This window comes from Poecilia mexicana, unplaced genomic scaffold (genome assembly GCF_051168715.1).
Source record: "Poecilia mexicana isolate PSO_F unplaced genomic scaffold, ASM5116871v1 scaffold_1, whole genome shotgun sequence".
Taxonomy (NCBI): domain Eukaryota; kingdom Metazoa; phylum Chordata; class Actinopteri; order Cyprinodontiformes; family Poeciliidae; genus Poecilia; species Poecilia mexicana.
In genome coordinates, this window is record NW_028263370.1 from 9,005,633 (window position 1) to 9,022,267 (window position 16,635).

The 16,635-nt window shown below is 36.8% G+C and overlaps 1 protein-coding gene across 3 annotated transcripts in view; it reads right to left on the bottom strand.

The window, feature by feature from the left end:
- Window positions 1-1,626: 1,626 nt before the first annotated feature.
- The window catches only part of npnta (nephronectin a), a 60,863-nt gene continuing 45,854 nt past the window's right edge, over window positions 1,627-16,635 (bottom strand). For all 3 annotated transcript variants that reach the window (XM_014999834.2, XM_014999836.2, XM_014999837.2), the window contains 5 exons: window positions 16,167-16,553; window positions 9,294-9,383; window positions 8,158-8,256; window positions 6,201-6,460; window positions 1,627-5,053 (listed from right to left, as the gene is read on the bottom strand). In XM_014999834.2, coding sequence (XP_014855320.2) covers window positions 4,943-5,053; window positions 6,201-6,460; window positions 8,158-8,256; window positions 9,294-9,383; window positions 16,167-16,553 — 947 coding nt within the window. In that variant the 3' untranslated portion in view covers window positions 1,627-4,942. The remainder of the gene's footprint in view (window positions 5,054-6,200; window positions 6,461-8,157; window positions 8,257-9,293; window positions 9,384-16,166; window positions 16,554-16,635) is intronic.

Consider the following 16,635-nt stretch of genomic DNA (forward strand, 5'->3'; position numbering starts at 1 on the left):
GAACTTGATTTTTTAAAAAAAACTTTTGTTAATGTTAGATTCAAGATGAGATGCAACATTTGTTCCACTCATCCGCTATTTAGCGATAGATCTTAGGAAGGCCTTACTTGGGAGAAATTGAGCTGCCCTAGTGTTTAATCTTGACAGAACTCACACACAAGAGGGAATAAATCTCACTTTGCCAGCAGCTTTGTCTCACAATTCATCATTTGATTAAATAGTTAGTTCATCTTCTGTCTCACTCTTGACTTTGATATTGAGTTATAAGATGTTAAAAAAAAACTGGGAAATTGTTATTCTCACAAGGATTTTCAGAGCCAGCTGTAAGCTATTAGGTACATCACTATGCACAGTCATATCAATAAATTTTAATATTATTAAAAAGTGAATTTATTTCTGTAAAAAAAAAAAAACATTATTTAGATTAGTTTCACACACACTGATGGTTTCAAGCCTTTTTTTCTGTCATAGTATGATGATTTCTTGCTTACATCTAATGAAAACACAAGATTAGAATAAAATTCAAACATTTTGATTTAGAAATCTGGTCTTGTAAGTGTAGCACATGTTCATAGGTTGTTATGTACTTTTAATCTGACAAACCTCATAGGAACACACACTCTCATTGATTGAACATGAGTGTATTTAAAGTTAACAAAGCATTGATGTAAGACAATTGTGAGCTCTGCTGCCTTGAAGCAAGAACGTCCTGGGCTTGACTCTTGGTTGGGCTCTTATTTTTCCAAAACAAATGATTTGGTAAAAAAAAAAAAAAAAAAACCAAAAAAAAAACGGTTTGTCTCGAGGAAGGTAGATAATAAAATATTAAAAATAATCATATTAAAAAAAATCTGAAGTTGTGCAGGGGAAATACATAATGTAAACATGAGGGACATAAGGAACTTAAGGTTATTCTAGTTGTGCCCTATTTGTCTTCCTGTTTAACATAATCAACAATTTATAATATGAGAGGACCTGACATTAACATTCATGCTTTTTGAAAATGCCCTTTGAACTATATAACAAAGTCAATTTTATACATAAATAAATGAGTAACTAATTTCTGAATACTTTAACTGTAATAGTCCTAAGGTGAAGGCTTCAGAAATTTTCGCTGTGACAATGAGAAGCAGGACTCGGTGTGAATTTCAGATGCATGGTCCAATTATGTGTACACAGCACACAAAATTCAGATGAAACACAATAATCAAAAAAGGATTGGATTCAGTTTTGGGTGAGTTTTAGTCTGTTCCACCTCGTATGAATCTAGGTCGTAACGTGTTTTCTACTTTTCATGCATCCAGAGTAGTCAGCTGAACGTTTTTGAGATTTTCTTTTCACTAAATAAGCACTAGGGTTTGGCTAAAATGGCCATGGGAAAAGCTAGTGGTCTAGATTTATAATGGATGTATCAACTACACCAAAAGCTCTGAATAAAATCCCCAAGATTAATCGCTTAGTTCAACATCCAGCGGAACATGTTCTACATTTGAAGATACGTTTTACTTAATTCTGTCTTTTAAACGTTCAATTATAAAGCAGGTCTGAAAGCGTAAAATATCAGATGAAGGATTTGAGCACATTGACATGTGCTTTGTTTATTACGGCAAACAAAGGGGTCACGTGTAAGGCTTCCACCGGGTCTTTAATTAAATACTGAAATACCAACCAAGTCCAATCAACATTCATATATGAATTTACATAACATATAAATCACACCAGCATATGGCATTGTACAGACTATGTACACATGAATACATTTACAAATATACCATTCTGCTCATCAGTCAATGTCAGTAACAAATACATTTCATATAACAAAGCACAATACAAAGAAAATGTTCAACTGTGAGTGCTCAAAATCCTTTGCCCCTTCTTTTTTTTTTTAAACACTTCAGGTAGTTGGTCTGCAGGGGGCGTCAGACAAAAGTAGGGATGGGGATGGTACTGAGCAAGAGAATCAGTTTGCAAAAAGAAAAAAAAAAGAGGAAGTCTGGTGTTCTTCCAAGATATACAGAAGTATCTACCATAACAAGTTATGTCAAAAACCAGGAATATTCACAAGCTTTTTTTTTTTTTTAAGAATACTGAGCTTGTTCTTACAGGGCATGAATATTTAGCCCACAATCGCATACAGGGGAGTGAGATTTTCCATGTTTATTCAATGGTGATAGAGGAGGCTGAAGTGGTAGAGCAAGATTTTCCGGAGGCAAACTGTAGAAGAAGAACCATAAGGTCTGCTTTCAAAATCACTCAATTGTAAAACTATTTCTAATGGCAGACAAAACATTTTACAGAACAGTGCGGTGCATTCCAGGTATTACATTTGGTATGTTTAATGTTCACAACAACCATGAAATCATGTATTTCTCCAAGAAAACAATGAGAACCGAAAACCCACCTGACTGCACTTGTCATGTCAGTAGGTGCTGTAGATGTTTTGTAACCTTGAAACAACACATGAAACAGTATTCTCAAAAACATTTCATAAAAGTTGGGTGTTTTTTAGTGTTTTGTTTAAATGGGGGGTTGGTCCATATGAGCACTTGTGGACAATCAGTATCTCACTTGCAGGATACAACACAGAGACCTCAGTTTGGAGAACTTATTGGGAGTCAGAGAGCAACTCAGAACTCAGTAAACTCAAATAAAGGTGGGTTTTTTTCACCATCTATTGGATTGGATTTTTTTTAACAGTGGTTCTTTGTTCATTGTTACTGCTTTTGCATCAGTCAGTTTTTTTTTCTTTACACTGAAGACTCTCCACACCTAGTACCAAGAGCACAACTCTTTTAAAACATCACACACAACTAAGTGATCCAAAAGCAATGCAAAGTGTCTGCAACAGATCATTCACCTAAACTACAAAAAAATATTTTTAGGTGAAAATATTTAATAAAAACTGAACTGTCCCCTTTAACTTACTTGTTTCCAATTGGTAAAGGACCAGAAGGGCTTCTAATCAATAAATAAACAATTTGTGAAATACTTTTATATGTGACAGTTTTTAGGAAACTGCAATAAATACGTGAAAGAAAAAAAAAACTATGTATTACCATTTAAAGAATATACATTATAATTAAATGTAGAGATAATTAACACTTTAATTAATGTGTAAAAATCATGTCCCATTTCATACTCCATTATCTATTTATTATTTGATATTTATTGTGCTGCTGCCCATCATCACATGGAATAGGCACAACATCCAAACTGTATATTAATCCCTGTTTGTACAGCAGCGTTAGCTCTGCTCTCTGACTTTAATGAGTTATAGTCAATTCGTCATGTGTTGCAAAACACACCTTTAAAACAAATACATAAATGTTGAAACATGTCTATCCTTTTTAGCATAAGGTGAGTAAAAATTTGAATTATTTCCACATTTAATGTACTGAAAAAAATATTGAGTTAAATATCCTTAAATATGCATTTATTTGCATTAATTACACTATAATTAATATGTTAATCCCATTTCTATAACTGATCACTTATATAAATATTTGACACCTCAGTTATGCATTCAAATATTATGTAGTACTGTAGATAAAAGAAAAATAATAATTATCCGCAGAGAAGTAAATTTTCGCCAAAATCTGAAATCTTAAGATCAATTTCACAAATTTACAAGAAAAAAACTTTAGGTTTTAAATTGCAAGACAAAGGGAACACTTCTTCATAAAATGGGCACAAATTTCCAACAACAAAGCAAAAATATTTTCTGATAATATAAAGCCAGAAATTTGAAAGCAACAGAAGACAGAGAACTTTACTGACATTATAAAGTCAGACATCTGTGACAAGAAGTGAAGGGAGTCATCTGAGGCTTAAGTGGTAAATTTAGGAGAAGCACAGTGTGGGTAGATCTGGGCTCTTTTCCTCTTTCAGAAAGACATCTCCTGAGTGTAGACCTGACATAAACACTTCAGATATGATTCAAAATGCACATCTCAGACAATGAGGGGGGGGGGAAGCGACAACATGGCTGCATCAGGTCTGAATCTGGGAGATGTCATTCTGATGCAGGAAAGAACCCAGATCTGCCGCTTAAATTGTCCAGATGTGCAGCTCTTGACTTTATAATCTCAGAAAACTTCTGAGATATTTCTGATAAAAAAATAAAAAATCTAACAAATTTCTGACTTTAGTTTTAATGTTTACATTTGGGCGTTAATCACATAGAATGTAATTTCTTTTGCAAAGTGAAGACATTTCAAAGTCTTTATCCAAGTAAATATGTAAATTAATCTAAGAAATTCTGAAATTGTTTTGGCGGAAATTTACAGCTTTGTTGTATTGAAGTTTGGCACTGTGACCTTCGATGTTAACTCTGGAGCTACATCCATTTAGAAAAATCCAATTTTAAAATCCAATTTTGGCAAATTGAACTTCTTCTAAAAACAAACCCAGCACCAACTCTAATATTGTTCTCTATCAAAAACAGGATCTGCATTTCTGGTTGTGTGTTTCACAAGCAAGTGAATCAAAACATATCGACTGTGTTTACAATATTTGGATAAAACAAAAATGCAAAGCAAAGGAACAGATTTCTCTTTAGAAAAAACAAATGAATCTTCCTGGTGTGGCTGGAGCCTGCCAGAGCCAATATGAGATGCAGTACATTTCCATAATACATCAGGACATGCACAGTTCAGAGAGCTGAAATTGTGGGGTGAGACGACCGGAGAGTGCTGCCAAAAATATCCCCGCGAGATTTGACTAAGTTCTTCTTGTTCACGGAGAGATGAATAGGGAAAAACCTCCTGTAACACTAAACTGTGTGCATAATTTTTTGATACCACTCGCAGTAGGGCTGGGGGATGAAAAGGACAAAGTAAGGATCAGAGCAGAATAAGGAGGTGTCGTCACAGCAGAGTCTCTTCTCTTCAGGATGGTTTGTCCTCTCGTTGTCCTTCTTGTCTGCCCTTCACCGTTCTTTCAGTCAGAGTCTCCTTAGATTGTGCTCCTCTGTGCAGGAGCCTTTCCTCAAGGTAATATCATCCACAGCCATCTCCCCACTTCTGCCTCTCCCACGTTCCCCCTTCAAGATAACCTGTTGAACAGCAGGAAACAGGTATTTCTACGATGAAAAGGTCATCATGCTCTGATTATTGATAAAAGAGGTCATTAAAGCTTTTACAGTACCTATAATGTCATATGCTAAATTTAAAGGGCACATTTTATCCTATTATAGAGCCATGAAAAAAGTATTAATCTTTAAAATGTGCAGCATAAATCCCAATCAGCCCAACTGATCATTTTAAGGCAGTCGACCAATTTAAAACGCGTTTCTAACCCAAAATGAGCCTTCAGAAAAAGGTCTCGCCAGAACGTTGTGAGAACAGACTTTGGTGATGGGTGTGACTACCAGTCGTTTTAAGAAGAAAACAGTTTTACTCTCAAACGTGAATATGCCAAACCTATGGTCGCTCATTCATGGGCAGCACAGAATAGACTCGTGGATGCATTCTTATTACTCCCCCCAGATTCTGCCAACCAACGGAGGGTAAAGATTGCTAAGGAATCTGAAGAGAACATCATTCATCTTACCCACTAAATAGTGTCTTTTTAAAACACAATGCTGATGAGAGCCAAAGCAGAAATTAAAATCTCTTCCAGACTGCTGATGCAAATTCATGGTTATTTAAAAAAAAAAATTGTTGGTTAAAAGCAGTTATTCACTGCTATCCACAAATTGTTTTTCAATCCCTGGACAGAGGACTGCTCCGTTATGTCCCCAAATTACTGCTTTCACCCAACATCTTTCCTGACTCTCTCCGCCTTACTGGACACATTGCTGAAGAGGCTGAACACTTTGTTCTTACTATGCTTTTGAACATTGTGTTACGTTAATTCTGACCAATCAGAGACCACCTGGACTTGCTTAGGACACATTTTAGAACATATCCTAAAGAAAAAGAAGACACCCTGAAGTCACCTGTGTGATTCTGATTGGAAAAGTTGTTGCTGTTCCCACCTTCTTTGATTTTGGCGAAACCATTCCTACACCATTCTCACGTAACTTACAGTTTGGTTCCCGCTTGCCATGTTGTCACTTTATTTTTTTCATGTTTTTTTTTTCATATATATTTCTAAAAACATATTTCTCAAACACAATTTAGAAGAACAGTTGCAAAAAGAATGATGATTTCTCTTCCAAACTAGATTATCGAGCGGGGAATTTGTATAATTTTACTTACACTTTCCAGGCCAGTACCCCATAAAGTGATCTGGGTGTGCCGCCAGCCATTGCCCCCCGTTCGGCCCCACACTGCAGGACTGTACTGCTTCCCCTTTTTCACAAACACTTGAAGCATTCCCACATGGTGGCCTGCCAGCTTGTGCCGGAATGACAGGCACAAATTGCCGTCATTCCATGGCGGGGTGAGAGGAAGTACTAGCCGGGCCCCTCGTCCCGTCCTCTTGTTTCCCGTTTCAGGGATCGTGAGATACCATCCACCTGTGGCGAGCAAAAGAATGACGTAAATAAATAAACGCCAACTACCATAAATGGCCGTGTGCAATGGGAAATGGTCATGTTTAATTGGATCTAACACACTGTGCATGTCATAATTTAGAAATTGCGCTTTAGTATAATGTGGGTTTAATTGTACAAAGAGAAAAAGATGTAATTAAACAAATGTTTCTAAATCTAAAAGTATTTATTGAGGTTGCAATACAAGTATGTAGTGTCAGCTATTAAAAGAGCTACTGAAGCTGGATAAAAATGAAGGTTCTATGGTAATAAAATAAGACTATACTCTATACTTTATTACATATATTAACTAAATATGTATTGGTATTGGGAGTCCCCAGCAAAAGTTCAACTCCTGATATCTGCTTTAGTTCTTCTGTCTGAGGTAAAGAAATACGTTACAGGATGAATAATCAAAGAGTACAATCAAAAAGCAGGAAACATGCCATGACCTAAATCACTGAAGCAAATAGTCACACATGAAAACGGTAAAAAATCTGCAGAAGCAAGATGAGAATTTCTTATGGTCTCTTAGCTGTATGTTGAGTCAGACAGTCTGCATAATTTAGAAAAATCATAAAGTCATGCCTGATTTAAGCAACTCAATGTAAAAAATATATGTATATTTCTCTGTACTGTGGGTGTTAAGTTCTTCAACTTGGACTATCGCACAACTTTTTGCTTTTCATTTAACAATTACCTTTGAATTATTCAGAATTCTCTTTATCTTTTGAGTTTTGCTGTTTTTGCAAACAAAAACTCCACAAAATAATTTCACACTTTGATCTGAAACTGAGCTATTCCGTTGCCAGGCCAATTAGAGATTCATTTTATTAATGTATGCATCAGAGCAATTTAAATTTAAAGTGCTTCTGGGTTAAAGCTGATAAATGCTGATGTATGTGTATTTTTGCTTCTGTGGCAGAGCCACTTTACGGCTATTGTTAATTTCTGAAGTTGTAGTAAGTATCTGTTGAGGCTTTCTGCATAAGTTATAAGTTCCATCAAAGTCAAAACTATTCATCTGAGAGTGATGTTTGCCTGTGGGGGTCAAAAGGAAGGAGGCAGATAAAAAAAATACTCCTTCATGAATGACAACATCAAGAAAATAGCATTTATAGTAGAGACATTGTGTAAACTTCAGGAAATGGCCCTGAAGTATTTTAATTCTACATCAGTAAACAAGCTGATACTCACTGAAATGTTGCATCTTATTTACTTAAGGTCAGCACTTATCTAGTGATATATAATTTGGTGAAAACACCCAGTTAGCTTCTTTAACTAACTGGACAAACGAGATGTAGATACTTAAGAGAAACCTAGAAGAGATAATGTGCTCTTTAGACTTGTTGTGTCCTCTCAACATAATTTACCATGTCTTTCCTTGTCTAATTTTATATTTATATTTGATAAAGCCTAAGGCGTCAGTGATAGACCATGCAATACAATTATCATCTAAATTTCTTTGTGGAGCAGAGCACTAATCTTCAGAGGACAAATGACTTCCCTTAAGTCATTCTCATCTTGACCTGTAATTAAGCAGGACTAAACAGATTTTCCTTTCAATGCGCTCATGTGCCTGCATGCCAAGCCTTTCTAAAATCCATGTATAAACAAATTATAAACAAACATTAGTCCTTAAGTAGGGGAACTTTATAGGATTGACTCCACTCTTCAATTACCTGTTGGATCAGGCGTCGTCTCCCAGTGCAGGTCTCCGTCTTTGTCGCTGATCCAACCGCAAAGACCGTCATCAAAGGAGCAGCTCAAATACCCCGAGTCTGAGAAACAGAACCGATTGTAAATGTCTGATTTCATGCCGTGTGCCTTCGACATCAACAGGAAAGAAAGCCGAACCTCTGGTGTGGTGAAAATTAAGTGATGCCTTCAGAAAAAGAAAAAAAACAAAAAAAAACCTCTCTATCTCAAACTGAAATTCATTAAATAAAGGAATTCTAGAGCAAAGATTCACAAGTGAGCCAAAATTATGTGTTATCTAAATCCAGATCAGTTGGAAGGGAATACAGTCATACTTAATAAATTAAAATATGTGTTCTGATTAGGCTCATTTCTGATATCGAAGGCTCCTTCTGAAAATACATTTTCAGCATCCATTATACTTTCGAGTCATCAAGCTCATATCTATGAGTAAAAATATATTTTTTATTGGTCTCATGTAATATTCTAATCTGAAATGTCACGTGGCTGTAAAAAGAAAAATCTTCATTTTTAATGTAAAAATAGGTTTAAACAATTTAATATTCACAGCTTTTAGAAGATCTACATATTAATTTTGATATGACTGAAAAAATGTGGATCAAAGAATAAACTATCTATAAAAGAATAGGAAGTGAGGAGAAAGATGGTAAAATACTATGAATCCAAAGCAACACCAAACCGAATCCTCAGACCATTTAATCCATATTTTTCCCTTGGTATTAATAAATCACATCAAGCTCACATGACTTCACATAAGCTCACTAATGATATTGGGCACAATTGTGCATCGAGTCTTGCTTGATGCAGAGGCCTGGAGCAGAAAACTAATGTGCTCCCAATCAATTCATCACCGAAGCAGCGAGACGAGCAGAGTGTGAGAAGCAGAACATTTTGGCAGTGTCTCGTCGGCAGTGAGCCATCGCTTAAGCGACACGTCCAGATGCCAGGTGTCACCTCCTATTAAAACACACCTGGTCCCTATATTAACTTCACCTTGGCAAGAAAAACTCCAGGAGTTTGTTTCAGTTACACTTTGTCCCAAAGCTCGCATTTGCCATTTTCTGAACCCTGTGTGGTTTGTCATACATGTCATGCTTACCTGGGTCATCCTTGGCTTCATCTGCTGTATTGCCGAGCTCAATGTCAAAGTCTGTGTCCAGAACAGTGTTGTGACCGTTGTTCCTAGGGACTGAGGAAAGAGGCATGGGTTTAGATAAAGGATTAACAAAGGTATTATATTGATTCAATGTGCTCTGCTTGGAGATGTTGTATGACTTTGCTACGTTACACATAAAAGTACTTTACAGGGAAAAATCAATGTCAAAGTTGAAAAACAACAGGTGGCAAAGTAGCTTCTTCAAAATTCTTCAGGTGATGCAGGCTGCTATGGCTGGAGTTCTTACAGGAGATGTTACACGGAGCCACATGTCTCATTTCATCATCACTCGTCTGGCTTTCTATGAAAATCAAAACTGAGTGAAGGACACTTCTGACTGCATACGAAGTCCTCAACAGCCTATTTTTACCCATTGCCTACTATCCTACAAGAGCACTTTATCCCCCAGATGCAGGCTTTCTTGTCAACCCTGGAAAAGTCAAAGCAAGAGTAGGAGACTTTTAGTTTCCAGGCTCCTTTACTCTGGAATTAGCTTCCTTCTTTTTGGTAAGGAACACTGGAACTCCAAGCATTTTATTCTATTTATTCATTTACTTTTCAAAGAAGCTGTAAGCCTATCATGGTATTTATTTCCTCATTAGTAATGCATACTTCATAAAAAATGTCTTCAGCTTACATTTTGGCTTGTTTTATGTGCCTTTTATTTACTGTTCTTAACTTTAATTGATTTATATTATTATTTTGCATTTCCTTGCTTTGGGAATTAGTCTTTTTTATAAACCCTTTATCTTAAAATTGCTACTAAGGCTTGATAAAGAAAGAATGTTTTGTTTTCTTTCCTGCTGTCTGCTTTATCTCAAGGTTTTGCTTGTTCAGTGCTTTGAGTTTCATTTGTGGTTGAAGGTGCTTTATAAATAAAGATGAATTCAATTGAATGGAGTAAATCTCATGTGGTCATGATTCCTGCAAAATGAGACATGACCTCCTCTCAGTTAGCCGTGATCAGGGGAAAAAGTCTTTCTCCACCTTGATAACAGAGAGAGCGAGAAGGCAGGTTTTCAGAAACACCTCTGTTATGAGCTCTTCTAAGGTGAAGCAGATTGAGATGAGGCGGATTTGCTCGTCTGCAGGGAGTTCAGTTCGGTAAAAGAAGCCTGTAAAAGATTTCTCTCTGGGAATCATGGTCAGAATATTGACTCCGTTCGTTCACCATTACTCCTTCTTTCACTTCCATAGCTCTCATGGTGAAAGTCAGTTTGAGTCTTTTGTGTTATGTTGTTTTTCTACGACACACAGGGACAACGTAGCCTCTGTCTTTCCCCACTAAGGTCAAACTGCACGAGGCTAAGCTGTTATGAAAGGTCAACCATCTTTTGGTCTTCTGCAGCAAGACAGAAGTTTTTTTTTATATATAGATAGCAAAATGTATAAATTTGAGAGAATTTAAAATCTAAATGTTAATAATATCAAATTATCAAAAGTCATCTATGAATTGATTATTGTGTAATATTGAACTAATCCTTCAAATTCCTGAGCACGTGCCCTGAATCAGTCTGTCGTCTTGTAGGTTCATGACCACCTGGCAGAGTGCACAAGTCGGTCAACCGAAGAAATCTGAGAGTGGGAGAGGTCATGCATACACCAGGCTCTCCAGCAATCCTCGGCATCCCGTTCTATCTCTGTGTGTGTGTGCCTGTGTGTGTGTGTCTAGGTTTCAGTGTCAAGATAAAGCACCCTTTTCTAATCTTGTACACAGAGTGGATGTAAAGCACACTGAAGAGATCGGACGAGAAAATTGCATTATATTCTCTCCTACAGTTTTCCTTTTTTTTCTTTTTGATTTTTTTGAGAAAGAAAATCTGATTAAAACACTTTGCTAATCACAAGTAATTGATAACTTAAAATGCAAAGGTTTGTTTGGATATTTTTCCTCTAAGCTTCTGCTTACAAGTGGGAAGGACCAAGATTCAGGCCTGTGTGACCAAGAGGGACTGTAGCAGTGAAGAAGCTCTGTTAAATTAGGCAGGGCATGGCTGTTTAAAACCTTAAAGTTGCATATCTCAGAGACCAAATCTCTCCAGTTAGAAAAACATATTCAAATGTATTGAACTATTTGCAATTCCTTAAATTTAGTCAAAATAAACCGACCCTTATGTTGGTTGCAGATGGCACAACATACAAGTGAGAAAGCACTTCACTGACTTCCTGTTTGTTACAGGACAGATTTTGCAAGGCTTCACCAACGTCTCAGATCAGGAAATGGGCTGACCGTGCATCGACAGTACTCTCACCCCATTCTGTGGGACTATGCAGCCACGTATATTTGCATGTAGAGGTTCATGTTGTATATGTTTTTGGTTTACTTTAATGTCATTGTGTAGGACTTGCATAAATTGTGCTTAAATAAAATTTGTTTACATAAATAAAACGGCATTGGTGCTATAAAACGCTGGTTTATTTTATGTTTGACTGTTTTCATCTTTCCACAGAGTCCAAACTTTTGAAAAGGGATTTGATTTTAGGATCCCATTTGCTTTTTCTAAATGCAGACCAAAGATTTTCAGCTGAACAGATGCAAAATAGTCAACTTTAATTAAAGCTTGCATCCCTAAAAGTCTGTTTTTATGGAGCTTAAATAATCAGTTGCTTTTAGTCAAATGGAGGGGACTTATTTCCTTTTCTTTTTTTTCAGAACACAGAGAGTGTTAAAAGGGTTTTAATTGTCACACAGGACTGAGGATTTCTTATCCTGTGGGGGGTTTTGCACTTTCAAAAAAAGGCACATTTGGGAAATTTACTTGTTTGCATTTTGGTTGAGAGCTTTGATGCTAATCATGTGTCTGTGCAAATAGAAACTGCAGTGGAAAAATAAAAATAAAAAAGGAACAAGGGATAAGAAAAAAGGAGAAAAGTAAATACATTTTGAAAAGAAAAACCTGTCATAAAATATAGAATGTACAGAGATAAAAGAAAGGATTGAATATGTTGACTATTTTCTCAAGGGAAAATATTATTTCTTACTGGGTTATTTACAAGACATTGGGCTTTTGACATGAAAGTCACACTAGATAATGGTAACAAACCAAGCAATAAAACCAAATAAGTTCTTAAATTATGTGTGATTAAAATGAAATGCAAGACAGGAACATATTAAACACAAGAGAATAATCCACAACAGGGCATAAAGAATCAAGAAATCAGGCAAAATCTGTGTAAAATGTATTTTTAAAGTAATCATGCAGTATATCCTGTACAAAACAACATCAGCTGGTTTAGTCCTAACTGATGGCCTAAGAAGAGGTTTGTCTTTAGGCATCACACAAGAAGCAGCCTGTCATGTGGCTGTACATTTACGAATGAGGGAACCATAATCCAGAAATGAAGAGAATACCAAAAACCAGTCACGTCCAGAAGTTACTTGTGGAATTTCTGACAGAAGAGTCAAAAAATAATCAGAGGAGTCGTCCAAAAGCCAAGGAACATTGGCTGAAAAACCTGGGATGAACAAGAACAGTGGTTTTAAAGAGAACACCAATTAATGCACTTAACCACCTCTAAGCAGGCTCCTGGCACACTGCTAAAAAAAAACTATGATGGAGTTTCTTTAAAGTTTGCTGCAGGACATTTGAAAAAGCCTTAAAAATACTGGGAGACGATAAGCTGGTCAGATGAGGCCAGTATTGAAACTCTTTGTGACCAGCTGGACGTACCATGTTTGTAAGGGGAATGGTGTCGCATGAAACCCCAAAAATATCAAACCATCAGTAAAATTTGGCAGTCGAAACATCAGCTGCGTATAAAACATTTTTCATGGAAAATAGGACAGAAACATGAATTTATGTATTGTTTTGTGACTTAGTATATCTCAAAAATCACTAATATGGAGATGTTGACGGCACACGTCCAAATAAAAACACTCTCATTCATCATTCAGAGTACACAAGTGCATTTGCGCATCCTGTTCTCCTGAAAACACTTGTTGACTTGCACAAAGAGAGGCACTCGTTTCATTTCTGATTTCTGATTAATTATTTGAATAATTACTCTGTGCTATGTCCCCTCCCTTCCCATTTTCTATTCATCATATCACCTACAGGAAGCTCTGCTTTCTTGAATTACTCTGCTGGGGTGAAAACTATTAGACTTGATGTCTTCCTCAAGCTGTGCGGACAGGTGCTAATGCAATCTTCTTTCCCTATTCGGTTTTCTAATTATGAGGTGCCATCTGGCAAGACGAATGGCAACCAGAGTGTCTAATCCCTTTTTTTTGTATTGAACTGTTTCATCTCAGCAGAAAACCGGTGTAACATCTGGGTTTTAAGCAAACTACTCTTTATATATGCGAGAAACGTTGAGCTAATCCATTATTTTATCATTGTTTATTCAAATTATTTTGTTATATGTGTTGTCAAGAAAACCCGAGATCATCCCACTTCCCCATGCGAGAGATTTTAGTTTAACAGTAACAATAAATGAAGATACCTTCGAAATTAATCAAATAAGTAACAACTTGACCCAACAATAGACTCAAACTTCAATAAAATCAATCTGGTTGTGTGTATTGTTTTTGTCTCCTGGAAACGTTGCTTTAATTCTACTTCCTTTTTCTATCTAATCATAAGAAATCGTGGTTTTTAGAAAGAGTGTCATAAAACAGGAACGAAACGAACAGGAGAGCAGCGATGATCAATGCCTTATTTGGAAACAGATTGTTGAATAACTTAAAACTTTTAAAAGAAAAAGTTGTGCAGGCAACGGATGTAGGAGGACCGTTGAGCAACCCTGGGTCATAAGGACAGGCGATTCACAGGAAGAAGGGTGGAACATCTAGATGAAGTTCATCAGAAACCATTTATAACATATGTAATAATATATATAGAAAATGGCACTATGTGCGTGGAAAATACATAATACCGTCCCTATAAGATGCATATGTACAGTCCTTCAAGAAGGTCGCATGCCTTAGATGTCTTATTTTGGTGCAACATTAACGGCTCATGACAACACAATCATTTCTCAATAATTGCAACTGGCAGTGATACCTAAAGAAAGAAAATGTGTTAGTTCATTGTTTGTCTAAATAAGGTCTAAATTTCACTAAAACTTGGGAGTTTATTTATGTTTAGACAGTAACTGTCAAAACCACTGCTGAACCCTTTGAACTTTTTTTCTTTTTACCTTTTCTAACACAAACATCAATGTATTTTATTGCGATGTTAGACGATAAAATCAACTTGATATATTGCATGACTGTGGAATGTGGAAACTGGTGCAGTTTCCAAAATATTTCAATCATGAAAATCTGAAAACTCTGCAGTGTATTTGGATTCAGTACCCTGAGAACAACACTGTCGAATAACCTTTTGTTCTTTTTACAGGAGCGGGTGTTGTTTACAGGGTGAAGTGCAGTGTTACTTTTCCACCATGCTTAGAGTTGGACATTTAAGACAGAAAGTTAAATTGTGGTCACATTTGATCAGATCACCGTTTTTGTACATGTTTTCTGTGTACTCTGTGTGGCAAACGTGACTTTCAATGGCTGTTTTTCATTAATATGCTAGGGAGCATGAATACTTTTACTTAATTTATGTTTTTGCAGAACTTTATAGCAGGACCCATTCTAAAACAACGCAATTCGCATCTACTTAAACATTTGAAAGGCGAAGACATTTTAAGATTTGATTTCAACCTCTTTCTGTGTCTTTTAAAACTACTTAGATAAATTATTTTAATTACAAATGTCGAGTAAAAATGAAGAAGGTCAATGTACTTTTAATGAAATAAGTGTCAATGATTCATGTTGTGCTGTAACCACAATGTGGCACATACCGTGTTTCCCTGATAGTAAGACACCCCCGATTGTAAGACGTATCGGGGGCTTCAGGGGGGTCGGCTAATATAAGTCGTACCCTGAAAGTAAGACATATGTCTTACTTTTCGGGGAAACACCTCTCATCTAGCTGCGCGCCGCCTCCTGCCCACGTCCGCGCCGTCCCCCTCTCCATGCGTCGCCGCGTCTGCCACCTCCCTCTGATCTTAATGAGCGCCGCCTCCTGCCCACTTCCGCGTTTTATGGTTAAAACAAAAAATTCGACAATTTTTTTCCAATATAAGACATACCCCGAAAGTAAGACATAGTGCGGCTTTTGGGGATAAAAAGAAAGTAAGACACTGTCTTACTCTCGGGGAAACACGGTAGATAAGCCAGAAATAACATCATTTGAAGATGAAAATGTTTCCTGAACTGTGCAATTAGGAAGACTGATTACAAATTACAAACAATGGAAGCTGGTCCTACGAAAACAGAAAAAATAGTAGTGAGTAATATTTCTCTTTGTATGACATCCTAAAAGATTTTTGTCAAATAAAGATATTCATAAAATATTAAACATTATGTGTAGATTATGGAGTATAATATATATATATATATATATATATATATATAATGACCAGAAAAAAAAAAAAAAAAAAAAAGCTTTTTTGAGGAAAAAAAGCTCATTGGTAGCTATTTGTAATAGAACTTCACATTCAAATACACAGATAAGTGCAGCCTAACGTTTAGCAGGTGGTATGCGTCACATACAAGGTTGTGTGTCAGTAATCTAAGCAGCTCTGGAGTGTCCCTTTGTTTTATCGAGTGTTTTACCTCATTGCTTTTGTTTAATAGCCTGCAGCTTTTCTGTTGCGTTCAGCGTCACTGGTTTAGTTATTTGTCAAAGACACAATAGCTGATCTCAGAAATAAATAAATAAACTGTAGATGGTCCCACTCTGCACCAAAAGGCGGCCTCATATGCTGATAACGATTATCAGTGCTCATGTAATTGTCAAAATAAAATGAGATGTTGGTTCTTACTGTGCACATCTCCTCTTTGTTTGGTCACCTCCCTCTGAATGGTGTTGTCTGGTAGAGGGGTTACGAATGGCGGTTTTCCTGTGGGAACCACAACCCTCGGAGGGACGAAGGGTGTGCGTGTGGGTATTGATGGCTTTCGAGTAGGGATGAAGGGCTTTCGAGTGGGAACTGCTGGTTTGCGTGGAAGTGGGGTGATCGGCCTGGGGGCCGGCGGGGCTTCGGTTGTAGTTGTGAGTGGTGATTTTGGAACGACGGGGAAGGTTTTCTTTGGAGTCATTGGTGGGAGGACTGTGGTAATCCTTTTGTGATCCAAGTCTGGGATGTGGTTGTGATGATTGGGAGGCAGTTTGCCTGGTCTCGGGGGGTCAATAACCACCTTTGGAATGGCTGCAATGATAAGAGAATGCAGATGGAGGGCTGAAAGATGAGCACTTAGGAGTTAATGAGGCACAGAATTGCAGACTAACTG